Raw genomic sequence first — 16,106 nt, 5'->3', positions numbered from 1 at the left:
ATCCCTGCCATAAAACGAAAGAAACTGCACACAGAGAACTGTTAGTTACTTTAAGGAAGCCATACAAAACCCAGCAATATGATGAAATCAGTTTATCAATTATGAATAGAAAAAAATTAGTGTGAAATAAAGGAAAATAACAGCTCATTTGTGATCATCACAAGTGCTCATTCCCTTGGGACACCTTAGTAACGGGAATCAGGTTGAATGTGCCACTTGGAACTGAAAGCTTGAATCAAAGGAGATACTACTGCCTTCTCACCCTCACTTCCCAATTCCCATCTCTGGCTAAACAACAAGCCAGAATGTGGCTAATCACATAACAACCCACACCTCTATTGGCTATGTATTTGGTGAGGGAGTGGGGTGGGGGGGTGGTAATCTTCTTTTTAGACACCCATTTGAAGAAAAGTACAATAAGTAATACTCTGGTTTTGCATGTACAGAGTATTTTTTAAGCCATGACTCTCCTATATAATTTGGTATCGGTTTTCCATAAGCAGTGTCACTGCATCCCTATGGTCCCATCCATTTCCATGGAAGAACCTGGGGCTCTCTTCTAGATCCCCTCCCACTTTTTTTTTACATCCAAGCAGGATGGATGTATGCAAAGGAAAAAGTAGAACTCAATGGTCAGCAGAGGAAATAAGATTAAAAAGGAGATGGGGACACCAGCCACAGGCCAGAATCTGGACAGTGTTCCTCAGCCCCTGGTCTCCTCCACAGAGGAGAGCTGGGAGCAGCTCCAAGATTCTTGATTCATTTTTTTTTTTCCCCCTGAAATAAAGCCTTATACCTGGGAGCAGTTCTTGAAGTGAGAGTTTAAAAGAAATGAGCCTATTAGTCTATAGGAAAAAATGATTGCAGCTCGGCATCTAGGAAAGGGAAGAAGGAAGGGGTTAGACATCACCAAAAAGAAAGGGGTTGGGGAGAGGTATGGTTTCTGGCACCACCTGAGAGGGCCTGTGTTATTGTTTTAGGGAGACAAGTGGAATATTCAACAGAGTCTTACTGATCATCAACTACGTGCAAGGCAAAGGGCTTCTAAAGAGAACTCTTTAACTTAGTTTGCAGGTAGAGAACCAGTAATTAAATATATTGTCCCAAGGAAGTCACATTAGCACATTTTCCTTTTTATTAGGTTAGTACACTATGAATTTAAAAGTCTGTTACAAAGTTAAAATTTGGAAAAGAATGAAAATTGATTAAAAGGAAAAGCTGCAAAAGGAAAAGATACTGGATTAATAATATTGAGAACCGAAAGGATGTTAAAAGAAGGAAGATGAGGGGTGGAACTTCTCAATGGAAAGAGTGTCAGATGAAGTGGTCACATTTATTTAGAAAGCTTATAGTCAATACTAACTTAAGAATCATAAGGGAGAAAGGATATTGTCTGAGTTTTTCTAGGCTACCATCACAAATGCCACAAACTGGTTTTGACTTCAACAGAAATTAATTGGCCTCACAGTTTCGGAGGCTAGAAGGCTTGCTTCTTCCTGGGGTCAGTGGCATTCGGGGTTCCTTGGCTTTCCCATCACCTAATTACTAACTCAAAAGGCTAAAAACTAGAGAACTAACCTTGGAGTCTACAATTCCAGTCCTATTAGTCCACGGTTGTCCTTTTCTAAGTAGGAAGGTTTTTTAAAGATAAATTAATAGCATTAGTTTTTGGATAATGGAGATTTAAAGCAGATGCAGTGCAAATTGTTTGTACCCTCCAGCTCAGTGCCTTCACTGCCCTCCAAACTCACATATGCACAGAAGTACTTGTGGAAAAATCTCAGGTAGATTAGAGCAAGTGATAGAAACAGAGAGGAATAAAGAATTGAGCTCTTTTTATTGTGAATTTAGCAAAAGTCCTCACAACTCTTGGCTTGAGTTAAGTTGAGGGAGACAGAACAATGTGAGGTAAAGAAAATGGACTTTTGAGTCAAACCTGGGTGTGAATTTTGCCCCTGCTACTTACTAGCTGTGATTTTGGCAGATCACTTAACCATTCTAAGCCTCAGCTTCCCTTGCTGTAAGGTGAGGTTAATACTTTAGGGATGTTGAAAATACTGAATTCCAAAAAGCTCCTGCGAGCCTACTAGGTCTTCTAATAAGACCTCAATAAATGGCAACTCTTAAGAAAGTGAGAAAGGAAAAATACTGTGTTTCAGAAATGCAAAAATTTTAGATTGTTTTCTTAGATTATAAATGGTAGTCTTACCATTCAATTAGTTACCCAAGTTAGGAACCTCAGATCTATCCATAACTCATCCCTCTCCCCCACTTCCAAGCTGCCTCCAGCTCCCGGATTTCACCCCTTACATAGGTGTCAGCTCTGTCTCCTTCTTTTTCTCCCCACTGTTTTCACCCAGGTCTATCTCACAACCTGAGATATTTCAATAGCCACCCAGCTCCTCTCCCAGATTCTGGTCTCCCAACTGAAAAGCTCAGAGTCACCGCTGCTAAAAAGCCTCAAAGGACTTCACACAGTCTAAGGAATAAAGTCAAGTGCCCTAAGTGATACACAAGGTCCTTCCCTACCTGATTCTTCCTGTCCATTTTGGAGATATGACCCTCAGTTCCCACCATACGCTAACTATTCCAACCCCACTGGACAATTTGTAATTCCCAACTTTCAAACCCCTTGGGCACTCATATACTTTTAATGTCTCTGATATTTCTTTACACTTGCCATTCCTTCCAACCTAAGAACATATTCTTTTCTTCCCTACTTGAGAAACTCCTACTTATCCTTCAGGACCCAATTCAAGTGATGCTTTCCTCTGTAACAAAACCTTCCCCCAATTCTCAGGCAAAAGTCACCACTTTCTATAGCGTGTGATGCATGTCTCTGTTCAAGCTGTTATTAAGGAAAGTTTTCACTCTTGGTGTGTCTGTCTCTCCTGATGTCCTGATGTGAAGAGAGACAAACCACGCTAGGTCATTGAGGGCCAAAACTAAGCCAAAGTCACCTTCATATCCCCAATTTTTAGCAATGCAAAGCATATTGTAGCATCTACACATATTAATTGGATTGAATTAAATGGAGACATGTTGCCATTATCTAAAGTGTAATCATGCACCTGTAGGTGGAGAGTGCTTTAACATCATTTATTTCTGGGTATTTACAGTTTAGGAACTTAAACTTTACAGAGACGATGTGAATAGAACACTTGTTTAAAGATGATATAAGCACACGGATAGCTGTGGCCATTAGGAGGTAGTAAATAATTTCAATTTCCCTGTAAAATTGTCTGCAGTATATTTGGAGATAAATGTTTTGGATCTTTAAAAACCACTATATAACAAGGTAGATTAGATAATCCTAGAGAAATGAAAAAGAGAAACTCAGATCAAGATTTTAATATGATGATCTGCAATGAAAATTAGGAAACAGCGACCCAAGTAGCCTTAATATACACAAGTACAGTCTTACTTAACAGTTGCTCAGACATTACAAGAGCCAAGTAGGCTCTGTCAACAGTCATTTAAATGGCATCTATGAGGAATTTACTAGATTCTTAGTCTTAAAATAACAATAGCTTACATTAGCCAATATTTATTGGGTGCTTCTACCTTACACATACTGTTTCAATGAATCCTCATAATAATCTATGTAACAAGTAGTTATACCTGTTTTGCAGATGAGTAAACAGAGGCTTAAAGAGGTTAAGTAACTTGCCCAGGATCATATAGTTAATAAGAGCCAGATATCAAGTCAGTACATTAAACAAACAAAAAAGCACCCAAGAATTAATTTTTAGGACAAATTCCTGCCCCTTTTGTCAGTTAACTGTTATGTACTAGTATCAGTTTAGGATGTTTTAAAGACAATGTCTGTGGATTTAACTAACTTAGGCTGCCACACAGGCTAGGAGAAGTCTTCATTTTTAAGAGCAGCACGTTAATCTAGAAGGCATAGACACCTAATGGAATATTTGTAACCCATTCCTCTTAATTTTATTTTGTTGACACAAAATATCTTCCTACTTACCTTTTTTCCTCCCAGACATTTTACTCTTCCAGGATTATCTGATAGGCATTTTAAAATGCTGTTACATAGAGGAAAAAGGATTATGACTATCAATATCAATATTAGAATCGGTATAACATACATTTTAGGTACCTTTAATAGCCTCTCTTCCTTTTAAGAGAAGTTTATACAGTTTTTGGTTCCTCATTTATTTTGTCATTAAACCTACTAGATTCATCTGACTTTTTTCTGTAGGATGAATCAATAAATAAGTGAATGAATGAAACCTTCCCAATGGGTCTAAGTAGTAGCTTTTCCATCAGCGAGAGTGACTTTGCTTAAAATTCATAATTTGCATCAGGAGGCTTTTGCTGCTGTTATAAACACTGACCTCACCCTCTCTTCCCTTGAAGGCCAAAGGACAGTGGGGTAGCCTGGGCTTCAGAGAACTGTACATGAAGCACAGGCTTATTATGCCGATCTGTGCGGGCCATGTCCTCACTCAGAAATTTCATGACACGTCCACAGAACTATATATGTTAACAGAACAAAGAGAAAAGAAGATAGGCAGTTTTCCAGATTCCGTTTTCAGTGCCACTTGATTCTCCCTGGCAGGCAGCATGGTGTAGCTGTGGGTAGGGAAAATGTATTTCCTTTCCCTTCCATCCCCAGTAGACACTCACATCTCCATTTTCCAGATGGACAGTGTTGCAGTTTGCCAGGGCTGCTATGACAAATAGCACAAGCTGGGTGGCTTAAACAACAGGAATTTTTTGGCTCTTAGTTTGGAGGTAGAAGTCCAAAACAGGGGTATCTGCAGGCCTTGCTTTCTCCCAGAGTCTGTAGTGTTCTGGGGATGGCTTGCCAGCAATCCTTGGTGTTCCTTGGTGTGTAGCTGCATCTCTGCCTCTAACACATGGTGTTCTCTCTCTCCTTCTCTGGCTTCTCTTACCTGATGGCATCTGAATTTCCTCTTAGCAGAATTGCCTCTATTAAGAAGGACTTTGGTCATCCTTCCGTTTGGGCTCACCTTAACTAATAACATCTTCAAAGGTCCTGTTCACAAATGGGTTCACACCCATAGGACTGGGGGTTACAACTTGAACATGCCTTTTGTTGGTGATGTGATTCAATCCCCAACACACAGTGATTTTTTTTTTCTTCACAGGAACTATTTCATGTGCATATACAGCTCTCCCCTGTACACCTAGGCATGTCCTCTCAGTCGGGAGTGATGTCCTAAATCTCTTGCTTTGGGGATGGAGAAGAGGTCTGAAGGCTCTGCCTTATCAGCTTTCATCATGAGGCTCAAGGTGTGGGATAAAGGGCTGCTCAGAAGCCCAAGGCAGTGGCTATTTCAGATTTTTAGCAATTGATTAAATATGAGGCTTATCTTCAGTCTTCCTGGCCTTCAGCATTGTGCCCACATGTCAGCCTAAAGGACCCACTTGTCTTAATTAGAGCCCCTACAACCAGTAAATGCACGTGAAATTCAGTTTTATTCCTACACGTATGAATCAGCTGGCCTTGCTCACAGATTAGTACCGCTGCCTGCAATTCGGGGATATAGAGAATTGGAGAGGCAGCCTCAACCCTTCCAGGGCTAAGATATCAATATCGAAGGTATTATATAGCAAAGGAAGGGGAGACAACAGTTTTGTGGACAATTGATATTTTTTTTCCTAAAACAATGTTTAAATTATAGAAATAGTACATGCCCACTGTAGACATTTTTGACAACACTGATTTTATAAGGATGATAAAGGATAAAGATAAGAAAAACTACCCTTAATCCCACTACTAAAACATAACCACTGTTAATTATTATCATTAGCACTTTGGTTCATTTCCTTCCAATCTGCTTTCTATGCACATAATTATTTTTAACATGGTTGAGGTCATACTGATCATTCCACTTTGTATGCTGCCTTGGAAGTATTTTTGTACTTCATTTAATAATTTTTTCATAAACATCTTAATGACTGTAAAATATGGATAAGAGATCAAAAGAAATTACTGAAGCCCTAATCAGTCAACAAGTAGTTATAAATTTGATTCAAACTCCCAAACTAAATCTAGGGTAATAATTTGCACACATCACTTTGGAAAACAGAAACGTATCTACAGTCTGACCACAAACTGAAAGACACAGGTTGCTATTAGGATCCTCTTAGTCAGCCCTGTGTGTAAGAGACAGAGACATAGGAACTAAAAGTTGTCCCAAAAGCCAAATGATTAGTGGAAAAAACAGAACTCAAATGCAGAAATGTCCCTTGTTACAATTCATTTCTCACATGGTCTTCTTTTTCCTGTAATTAATGCCCAGTGCCTAAAGATGTGTTCTCACTTACTACGGCATCACTAAAGTGGATTTGGACTTTTATCAGGCTGGTAAAATTAGGGAGATTTGCAGGTTTTATTTAACATCGGTAAGACCTACTTCAAACTGATACATGTAAGCTTTCTTTTGGTTGACTTTTGTGGTTGTTCAGCAAATGCTTCTTCAATTTGAAGAATATATTCAAATGGTTATTAAAGAGTGGCTCATGACACAGGTCTATAATTATGGTTATTTAAAAAAAATGCTTTTGGGAGAGAAGAAACATTTCCCAGTCTACTTAAGCGTCATACCATTCAGATTCTTCAATAGGATGTTGTGATGGTTAGTTCCATGTGTCAGCTTGGCCAGGTTATGATGTCCAGTTGTTTGGTCAAGCAAGCACTGGTCTGATTGTTACTGTGAGGGTCTTTCAGAGATGGGTTTGCGTCTATAATCAGTTGATTGCATCAAGAGCTAATGGCATCAACAATCAACAAAGGAGATTGCCCTCAGCAGTGTGGGAGTCTTCTCATCCAGTTGGAGGTCTTAAAAGTCAGAACTGAGGATTTCAGGAATCAGAAAGAATTTCTGCCTCAACCTCAGACAGCCAGGAAATTCAGCATCACTTCAGCATCACCTTTAGCAGAGTTTTTACTTTGTGGCCAGCCCTGTGAAGTTCAGACTTGCCAGATCCCACAATTGCATGAACAATTCCTTATAATAATTCTCTCTCCAAAATATATATCCTGTCAGTTCTGTTTCTCTGAAGAATGCTGACTAATACAGATGTTCATGTAGTTTTTGATTTGTTATGTTACAATGTGATGTCAATTGAAAAATCCAAAGCTATTAGCAGGAGAATAAGGATGATAACCTCTGTTTGCAATTGAAAAAAGAAAAAAACTGGTGAGAAAAACAAGGTGAAGAACGTTCAGTGGTGATACTTTAAAATTGGGGCTTAGGTTAAATATTTATTATTTTCTTTAATGTGACAAAACTTCTTAAGAAAACACACAGCTAAGACAGATTGTGGCAATAATTTGTATAAATTAGATATCAACTGAGCTACCATGACCTTTAAAAGCAATTAGTTAATACTCCTGAAAGGGCTCTAATATAAATCTTAGGATGTAGGAATTCTTTATGCAGTGGTACAAAAAGTCAGGCTTTATTTTGGGTTAATATCTGTTCAGTTTCAATGTAGTTATTCAATGAGTCTAGAAGACTATGGTTCAAAAGATAGTGCAGTAGTTAACCAACTACATGATAGTGAAATCTGAATTGGACCAAACCAACTGAACTTCTTGAGAGGAATAAGAATGAGATATTTAGCCTAAGAACTGCAAGCTCAGGTGTATTTGTGCAGTGAGACAAGTCTAAATTGCATGGAATTTCTGTTCACTGAAGAATTTAGGAATGAATCTGTCATTAAAAATGAATATTACGTTATTGTTTTGAAACTAGCGAAGCATTAATTTTCAGTACTTTAAAAAAGCATTTTCAGGTGCTAATTCTACAATTTGAATCAAAGAAGACAAGACACGTCTCTCCTGTGAGCTGTTCTTGATCATTATTGTTGACCCAAATTCATCTTAGAGTAATTTTTGACTTGAAAATTCTCAGTGAATTGTGCTGAGCCTATGAGAAACCTAAAAATTCTTCTCAAACCCTAGCATCTGTTCTGGATTAACAAACTGAAATAACTACGGATGTCAAGTGAAAGAAGATCCTATTTCCTTTAGAAAATAAGTATTTTTTTTTTAGAAGTTTACATCAAAAATTTTTTTAGACTTAAAGTTTTTTATTTTCATGTTGCAGGATAGCTAATGTGTAATCATTGCTATTTGTTCCAACCAGTGCCCTGCCAGACTGTTTTAGATTACTTGAAGTCAGTTCTACAGCACCACAACCAACTCATGATACCTCAGCCAGCTGACCAACCAACTGAGGTAGGTCCCTAGTAAAAAGATAAATGTTGCTCCATTTGGAATTTCCTTAAGATGAAGCCTCTTGGTGACTTACCAAAATATTCCAGAGCAAATTGGATAGTAAAATATATTTTTTTATTGTCAGAAGTTTATGTTTCTTGTGAGTAAGTGCTATGGGGTTATAAAGGGATGTATTTAATTCTTGAAGATCCAACTCTGCACTCCAAGGGGAAAAGAGAAGAAATGGAAATTTAAATGGTGTGGGCAATTCTTCCACCATTCTCAGGCACGAAGGGACCTTGAAATGGGAGACACCAACCTGTCGTTCCCTCGGGAAGAGCCAGGTTTCCTGGATGCCCCTCGTTGTGGGATGTCTCTCACACTGAGAGACATCCCACATGTTTAGATATGCGTTTTGCAGACATCAGGGTCCCTGAAGACAAGCAGTTTCCTCCTCTGGTTCTCAGTGGAAGAAACAGCAGTCTCCTCCACTGTGCAGGGAAAACGGTCTGTTTTGATGATAACGGTATGTCACTTTAAACGTGGTATCTTTTCATAAGACTTTCAAGGCTCAGTTTTGAATATTTGTTATTTTCATTGTACTGACTTCAGAACCCAAATCCAGTGGAAGAAGTACCTCCACTGTACCTTACCAGGTCACTAAATGTCTTGGATTGATAATGATGGATAGTGTTCTGTTTAAGTAGTTAAATTTTCTTCATTTGGTAAGTTGCTCGTGTTTGTAATGAGGATGTTGACCCTCTCACTCATCCTGTGGTTACATATTCATTGACATTCCTGTTTTTAGGCTAAAATCCTCTAATGCCATCCACATGCTTACTGTTTTAGTAGATCTTACTGTGCACTTGTGGTTCTCTCCCTGCGGACTTGGGGTGCTGAACACACCTCTTTCCAGTCTCTGCATGTAAAAGATACCAGAAGATGAAAAATGGAAAGTCAGTCTAGTGCAGTTTGAAACTCACCTTTGCATGTAGCCTGAAACTTGCTTTTCAGTTTTTCACTTTTCTTGTCACCTAGAGGGGCTCTTTCAAAGGTTTGCTCCTCTCCTTCAGTCACCAGCCTGCCCGTTGTCCACCATCCTCTCTCTCTTGAATGAAGCAAGAAAGAAACACCAAGTCAAATTTATCCTGTTCCCCCAATTCCCATCTACCACCACACTTCTCTTCTCCTCCATATAGCACCCTATCCCCCATCCCAACTGGAGGCAGTGTCTTTCCCCTTTGCCAGGCTGAGTGCTCCATCTGGCTCTGTCTCCCTTTTTTTGGGTGCTGTGCCATCAGTTATTCCTTGTCTCTTGCATCTATTTCTCCCTTGCTATTGGTCCTTTCCCACAAATACAAACACGCTCAAGTCTCCCCACCCTAAAAATAAGCCTCCCTTTGATGCCCCGCCCTGTCCTTTTTCTCTCTTCGGTCATGGAATGCTCCCATAGCATCACTGTCTGTGCACTTTCCATTCTGCATTGTAACACAATCCCTCTTTGAAGGCTGGGCTCAGGTATCGTCCCAACCCCTTTAGCATCTCCAGTACCAGTCACACAGAAGGCACTCGATGCATGCTTACTGAAAGGTTCCCTCATTTTTTTTTAATTGTATTGAGATTGTTCACATACCACACAATTATCCAAAGATCCAAAGGGTACAATCAGTTGCCCATGGTACCATCAAACAGCTGTGCATCCATCATCACAATTTTTTTTCAATTTTTAGAACGTTTTCATTACTCCAATAAAGAGATAAAGACAAAAAAAGAAAACTGAATTCCTCCCTTACCCCTAACCACCCCCCCTCCATTATTGATTCTTAGTATTGGTATAGTACATTTCTTACTGTTGATGAAAGAATGTTAAAATACTACTGACTGTAGTATATAGTTTGCAATAGGTATATTTTTTATCTATATGCCCCTCTAATATTAACTTCTGGTTATAGTGTCATACACTTGTTCTAGTTCATGAAAGAGATTTCTACTATTTGTACAGTTAATCATGGACATTGTCCACCACAAGATTCACTGTTTAATACATTCCTATCTTTTAACCTCCAACTTTCCTTCTGGTAATATACGGGACTCTAAGCTTCCCCTTTCCACCACATTCACACACCATTCAGCACTGTTAGTTATTCTCACAATAATGTGCTACTGTCACCTCTGTCCATTTCCAAACACTTAAGTTCAACCTAGTTGAACATTCTGCTCATAATAAGCAACCGTTCCCCATTCTTTAGCCTCGTTCTGTATCCTGGTAACTTATATTTCATGTCTATGAGTTTACATATTATAATTAGTTCATATCAGTGAGACCATGCAATATTTTTCCTTATGTGTCTGACTTATTTCACTCAATATAGTGCCCTCAAGGTTTCTTCATCAACCCATTTTTTTTAAAAAGACGGTTTTGTTCACTCACCATACATTCTGACCTAAGTTAACAATTGATGGTTCCCTGTATAGTCACGTATTTATGTATTCACCACCATCACCACTCTCTATATAAGGATATCTCCATTTTTACCACAAAGAAGGAGAAAGAGTCAAAGAAGGTAGAGAGACAAAAGAAAAAGAAAAAGAAAGAAAAAAAGCATGAAAGCTAAAAAGCAACAAAAGGAAAGAGAGAATTAAACTAAAGTAGAATAAAAGAGTCAGACAGCATCACCAGTGCCAAGAGTCCTCTATCCCTCTCTTATGTCCCCATCTTATAGGCATTTAGCTTTGGTATATTGCCTTTGTTACATTAAAGGAAGCATAATACAATGTTTCTGTTAACTATAGTCTGTAGTTCGCATTGATTGTATTTTTTCCCCAATACCACCCTATTTTTAACACCTTGCAAGGCTGACATTCATGTGTTCTCCATCATGTAAAAACATATTCATACATTTTATCACAGTTGTTGAGCACTCTAGGTTTCACTGGGTTATACAGTCCCAATCTTTGTCTTTCCTCTTTCCTTCTCGTGCCCCATATGCTCCTAACCTTCCTCTTTCAACCATACTCACAGTCATCTTTGTTCAGTTTACTTACATTGCTGTGCTACCATCACCTAAAATTGTGTTCCAAACTTCTCACTCCTGTCTTTTCCTATAGGTCTGTAGTGTTCCCTTTAGTATTTCCTGTAAGCAGGTATCTTGTTCGCAAACTCTCTCATTGTCTGTTTGTCACAGAATATTTTGAACTCTCCCTCATATTTGAAGGACAGTTTTGCCAGATATAAGATTCTTGGTTGGCATTTTTTCTCTTTCAGTATCTTAAATATGTCACACCACTTCCTTCTTGCCTCCATGGTTTCTACTGAGAAATCTGTACATAGTCTTATCAAGCTTCCTTTGTATGTGATGGATCGCTTTTCTCTTACTGCTTTCAAGATTCTCTCTTTGTATTTGATGTTTGATAATCTGATTATTAAGTGACTTGGTGTAGGTCTATTCAGATCTGTTCTGTTTGGGGTACGCTGCACTTCTTGGGTCTGTAATTTTATGTCTTTCATAAGAGATGGGAAATTTTCATTGATTATTTCCTCTATTATTCCTTCTGCCCCTTTTTCCTTCTCTTCTCCTTTTGGGACACCCATGACATGTACATTTGTGTGCTTCATGTTGTCATTCAGTTCCCTGAGACATTGCTCATATTTTTCCATTCTTTTCCCTATCTGTTCTTTTGTGTATAGGATTTCAGGTGTCTTGTCCTCCAGTTCCTGAGTGTTTTCTTCTGCCTCTTGAGATCTGCTGTTGTATATCTCCATTGTGTTTTTCATCTCTTGTGTTGTGCCTTTCATTTTCATAGATTCCGCCAGTTGCTTTTTCAAATTTTTTATTTCTACCTTGTGTTCACCCAGTGTTTTCTTTATATCCTTCATCTCTTTTGCCAAACCTTCCCTGAACTCACTGATTTGTTTTTTGATTTGATTTAGCATATTTCTTTGAAAATCTTTAATTGAAAATCAACTGTATCTTGATTGAGGTGTAAGTTTGTTCCTTTGAATGGGCCATGTCTTCGTTTTTCCTAGTGTAGACTGTAGTTTTCCATTGTCTAGCCATCTGGTTTACTTGGTTACCCCAATCAGATTTTCCCAGACCAGAATGGGTTCAGATCTCAGAATGGGGTTATATTTAGTTTCAGGTCTCACTGCGGGTGTGTCTTAGAGATTGACAGTCTTTCCTGTAAGGTCTCTAGCCGCTGTGCTTTCCTAACCTGCCCAGCAGGTGGCACCTGTCAGCCTGTTACTCCCAACTGGTGTAAGGAGGTGTGGCCCCTTTAGTTCCAATTTGGCTGTTTTCCCCCAGGCTGGTTCTGAAGGGAAAGTGAGGTATTAGAATTGGGCCCCACCTCCTTCCTCTTAGGAAAGATACACCCCCTAGGGAGTTATCATCTGCATTTGAATAGCTCTTTTTGTCTCTCTGACTCTGCTATCTCCACCCCTGTCTGAGTCAGAGCACTGCAAACTGAAAATTGCTGAGGCTTTCTCCACTTAGCTGCCCAGGTTGAGAGAGAGAAAAAGGGACAGAAAGTCCCCTTTCAGAGCCAGTCCACAGCCCCCCAATTTCACCTGTCGGCCAAAGGTAACACCTGATCTTCTGGGCTCCCCCTCCCGGACAGAGGAGTCCTCTGGCTCTTTAAGGTCAGTTGTCACCAAAAGCTTCTGTCTGCTTGTTGGGGGGTTGTAGCTTGTATTCAGCAGTCCACATTTGTTAATTAAAACCTCAGTTGGAGCTCCGTTGAGCTATATTCACTTGCTGGGAGAGTGCTGATTTCTACCACAGCAAGGTTTTGCAGCTCAGCCTGCCATGGGGGGAGGGGGTTTTCAGCACAGTTCCACAGTTTTTACTTACAGATTCTATGCTGTGATCTCAGGTATTCCTCCCAGTCCAGGTTGGTTCATGATATGTGGTCAGTAACAGTTGTCCCCTAGCAGTTATTCCAGATTATTTACTAGTTGTTCCTGGTTGTTCACTAGTTGCTCCAGGGGACTAACAAGATTCCACTCCTCTCTATGGCACCATCTTGCTCCCCTCCCCTCATTTTTTTAATGATTAAACACTTGCAGGACTGATCCATATTGGCTATTTCCATTCCTTCATTTCCATTTGCTCTTTCACCTCCTGTAATCTGTCCCCACCAGAATGCAAGAGGCCACCAATGACTTCCCCCATTGTCCAGTCCAGGGGCTCCTTTTCCAGTCCTAGTCATCCTTAGGTTCTCAGCCCTCCTGCCCATGCTGTCTTCCTGTGGCCTGTGTCAGTTCTTGCCCCTGGTTCCCTGTCCTTTTTTATTATGTTCTCGTGTGTTTGCCATTCACTCTTCTCTCGAGTTTCAGCTTTAACCTTCTTCTCTTGCTCCCTACTCTCCCAGGGCAGTTGTGTTCCCACCTATAATTTCAACTCTATGTGTAGATTAACTAGTTTTAAATCTGTATCGAGAGCTCCAGTCCCCATGGCTCCACCCAAGACCCGCGTGCCCAGCAGTCTGACCAACAGTGGGCTGCCCATACACCCCCCGAACTCATCACACCTACTCTGAATACCCGCCCTTACTCCTGTTTTCTCTTCAATAAAGGCAGCGCCAGCCCCCCAGGAACCCCAGGTAGAAATGTCTGAGACATCACTGACACTTCTCTCTTCCTCTTCCCCAACATCCAATCATTCTACAGCCCATGTTAAATTCTCTCTTCTCCCTAGTTCACTCTCATTACTTTTTACTTGGTCTGATGCAGCCAATTCTTTCTTTCCAATCTCCACACTGGAAAGTTATTTTTCTAAAGTACGGATTGATTCAAACTAAATGTCACATGCTTAAAATCCTTTAATTGTTCTCTAGAACAAAGTCCACATTTCATAATTGGACATTTCCATCCTACAACAAGCACATCTGCAAAGCCCACTTCCTCCAAGAAGCACTCCCTGATTGCCACACCCCTGCTTTGTGCTCATGTAGCACATTGTTCCCAAGTTTCATTTAGAACTAGCTGTTGCTTTATAGCTAATATACACTTAGCTTTTCCATTTGGTTATAAGTCTATATGGACATTAAGTGTTGTTCATATTGTTTTTTCAAAGTGACCCACCAATAGGGCAGAGTTTAATTAAGTGTTGGTGGCTAATTAAGTTGAATATATAATCAGAATTCCATAAAAACAGGGAAATATCTACATTGCCCCTGGATAGCACTATTTAAACATTTATTGTCTGTCATCATCATTACTACCTATACCGTTTTTACTGTCATTTCTGGCATATGAGCATTTTCTTACTTTTATTATTACATTTAAGAATGCTAAAACAGGATTATAAATCTCATCCATAACACAGAGAACATTCTGAATTGTGTTTTGGGTGGTAATTTACTTTTTTTCTCTGTTTTCCTTTTTCTTGAAGAAAATGACCTCCAAGTGGCACATCTCCATTTTATGAGAGCTATTGAGCTCTTCTGTATGTGGAATGTTTAAGGGTTTGAGAAAGCTCCTTGCCTGGATTGTTAGCTCCCTAATCACAAGTACCTCTCATCTTGAAATAGACTCAGCTCCGGCTGGAGGGGCACACAATCGTGGACTAAGCCCTGAACTTGGGGACAGGGTTCCCCAGCTCTGCCTTTTTGAGTTGTGAGGACTTGGGAAAGGCTTTAGCCTCCTTTGCAAAACAGATATGGTAATAGTAACCCTAGTTTGCTGGGTGAGCTCGCCAGTCTGAGGGAAATCAGTTTTAAAAATTGCACAATGTTAAATAAATAAATGGTTTAAAAATAGCCACAGACTCTCTTTTTCCGAGACTGACAAGTGTGCCTGAATATCTGCTTACAGGGACTATAACAAAGAGATGACTTTAAATTCACCCAGAATTCTCTTTTTAATGGTCCCTTATCTATGTTGCTCTCCTTAAAGTTCTTTAAGGTAAGGCAGCAGTTGACCTTTAACCTTGCCAATTTATGTTCATCAGAAGCTCTTCAAGTGTCCCAGGGCCCCAGTGGTTTAAAAAAAAAAAAATTAAGAACTCTCTCAATTGTAGCCGCTATTATTGAGGTTTTGCTCTGTACCAGGCACAGGATTAGATGCTGTACTGCATCAGTCATTCAGCAAATATTTATTGCACCTCCTGGGTGCCAGCACTGTCCTCAGCCCTGGGAGTATGGCATTAAATAAAACAAATAAAAGACCCAGCCCTGATGGGTTTCTCTTCCAGTGGGAAGATGGACTCCTCACCACAAACCCACAAGCTGGGATGATTTTTCCCCCCACTTTTTAGAAATTGAAATATAATTCACATATTATAAAATTCATTCTTTTAAAGTGTACAATTCAGTGTTTTCTTAGTTTAGTCACAAGCTTATGCAACAAGTATCACCACTATCTAATTCCAGAAATTTTTCATCCTCCAAACTGAGAGTATGATTCCTCTTTTACATGGAAAGAAGCTGAAGTTTAGAGAAGTTAAGTCTCCTGCTCGAGGCCTAACCCAGAGCCTAGCTCTGGAATCTCGTTGGTAGCATTGCCTGTGAGGAGAGGAACGAGGCAGGTGTAGAGCGCTTGGGGCAAGCCCTTCAGGCTGGTAATGATCGCTCAATCCAGTTGTTACTGACAGTTACTATTAAGGTTCTTATACAAAAATACTTTTGACACAATTATTGGTTTTAAGGATACTGTTTCTTCTCCATTTACTTTTGGATTTGGCTTTTTAAAACAGGGTAGAGATTACTGTATCTAATCAGCAAGTCTTCCCATTTTCTCTTCTTGGAAATAGACAAATCTGCTAAGACAACCAGCCTGGGGATTCCATCCAGCCCAGACCTTACCCAGCTGCCCTGAGGGCTAAGGGGCAACCAGTAAAATTTTTGTGACCCCTTCCCTCCCTGTACATGAAAATAATGGAATTATTTTCCCCTTCGC

General features: G+C 39.7%; 1 protein-coding gene across 2 annotated transcripts in view; it reads left to right on the top strand.

The window, feature by feature from the left end:
* BEND4 (BEN domain containing 4) overlaps positions 1–16,106 on the top strand; it is a 41,297-nt gene that overhangs the window by 13,918 nt on the left and 11,273 nt on the right. For both annotated transcript variants that reach the window (XM_037829699.1, XM_037829700.1), the window contains exon 3: positions 8,139–8,230. In XM_037829699.1, coding sequence (XP_037685627.1) covers positions 8,139–8,230 — 92 coding nt within the window. The remainder of the gene's footprint in view (positions 1–8,138; positions 8,231–16,106) is intronic.

The sequence above is a fragment of the Choloepus didactylus genome, chromosome 3 (assembly GCF_015220235.1).
Source record: "Choloepus didactylus isolate mChoDid1 chromosome 3, mChoDid1.pri, whole genome shotgun sequence".
Taxonomy (NCBI): domain Eukaryota; kingdom Metazoa; phylum Chordata; class Mammalia; order Pilosa; family Megalonychidae; genus Choloepus; species Choloepus didactylus.
The sequence above is the reverse complement of the archived record's forward strand: the minus strand, read 5'-3'. Positions and strand labels throughout refer to the sequence as shown.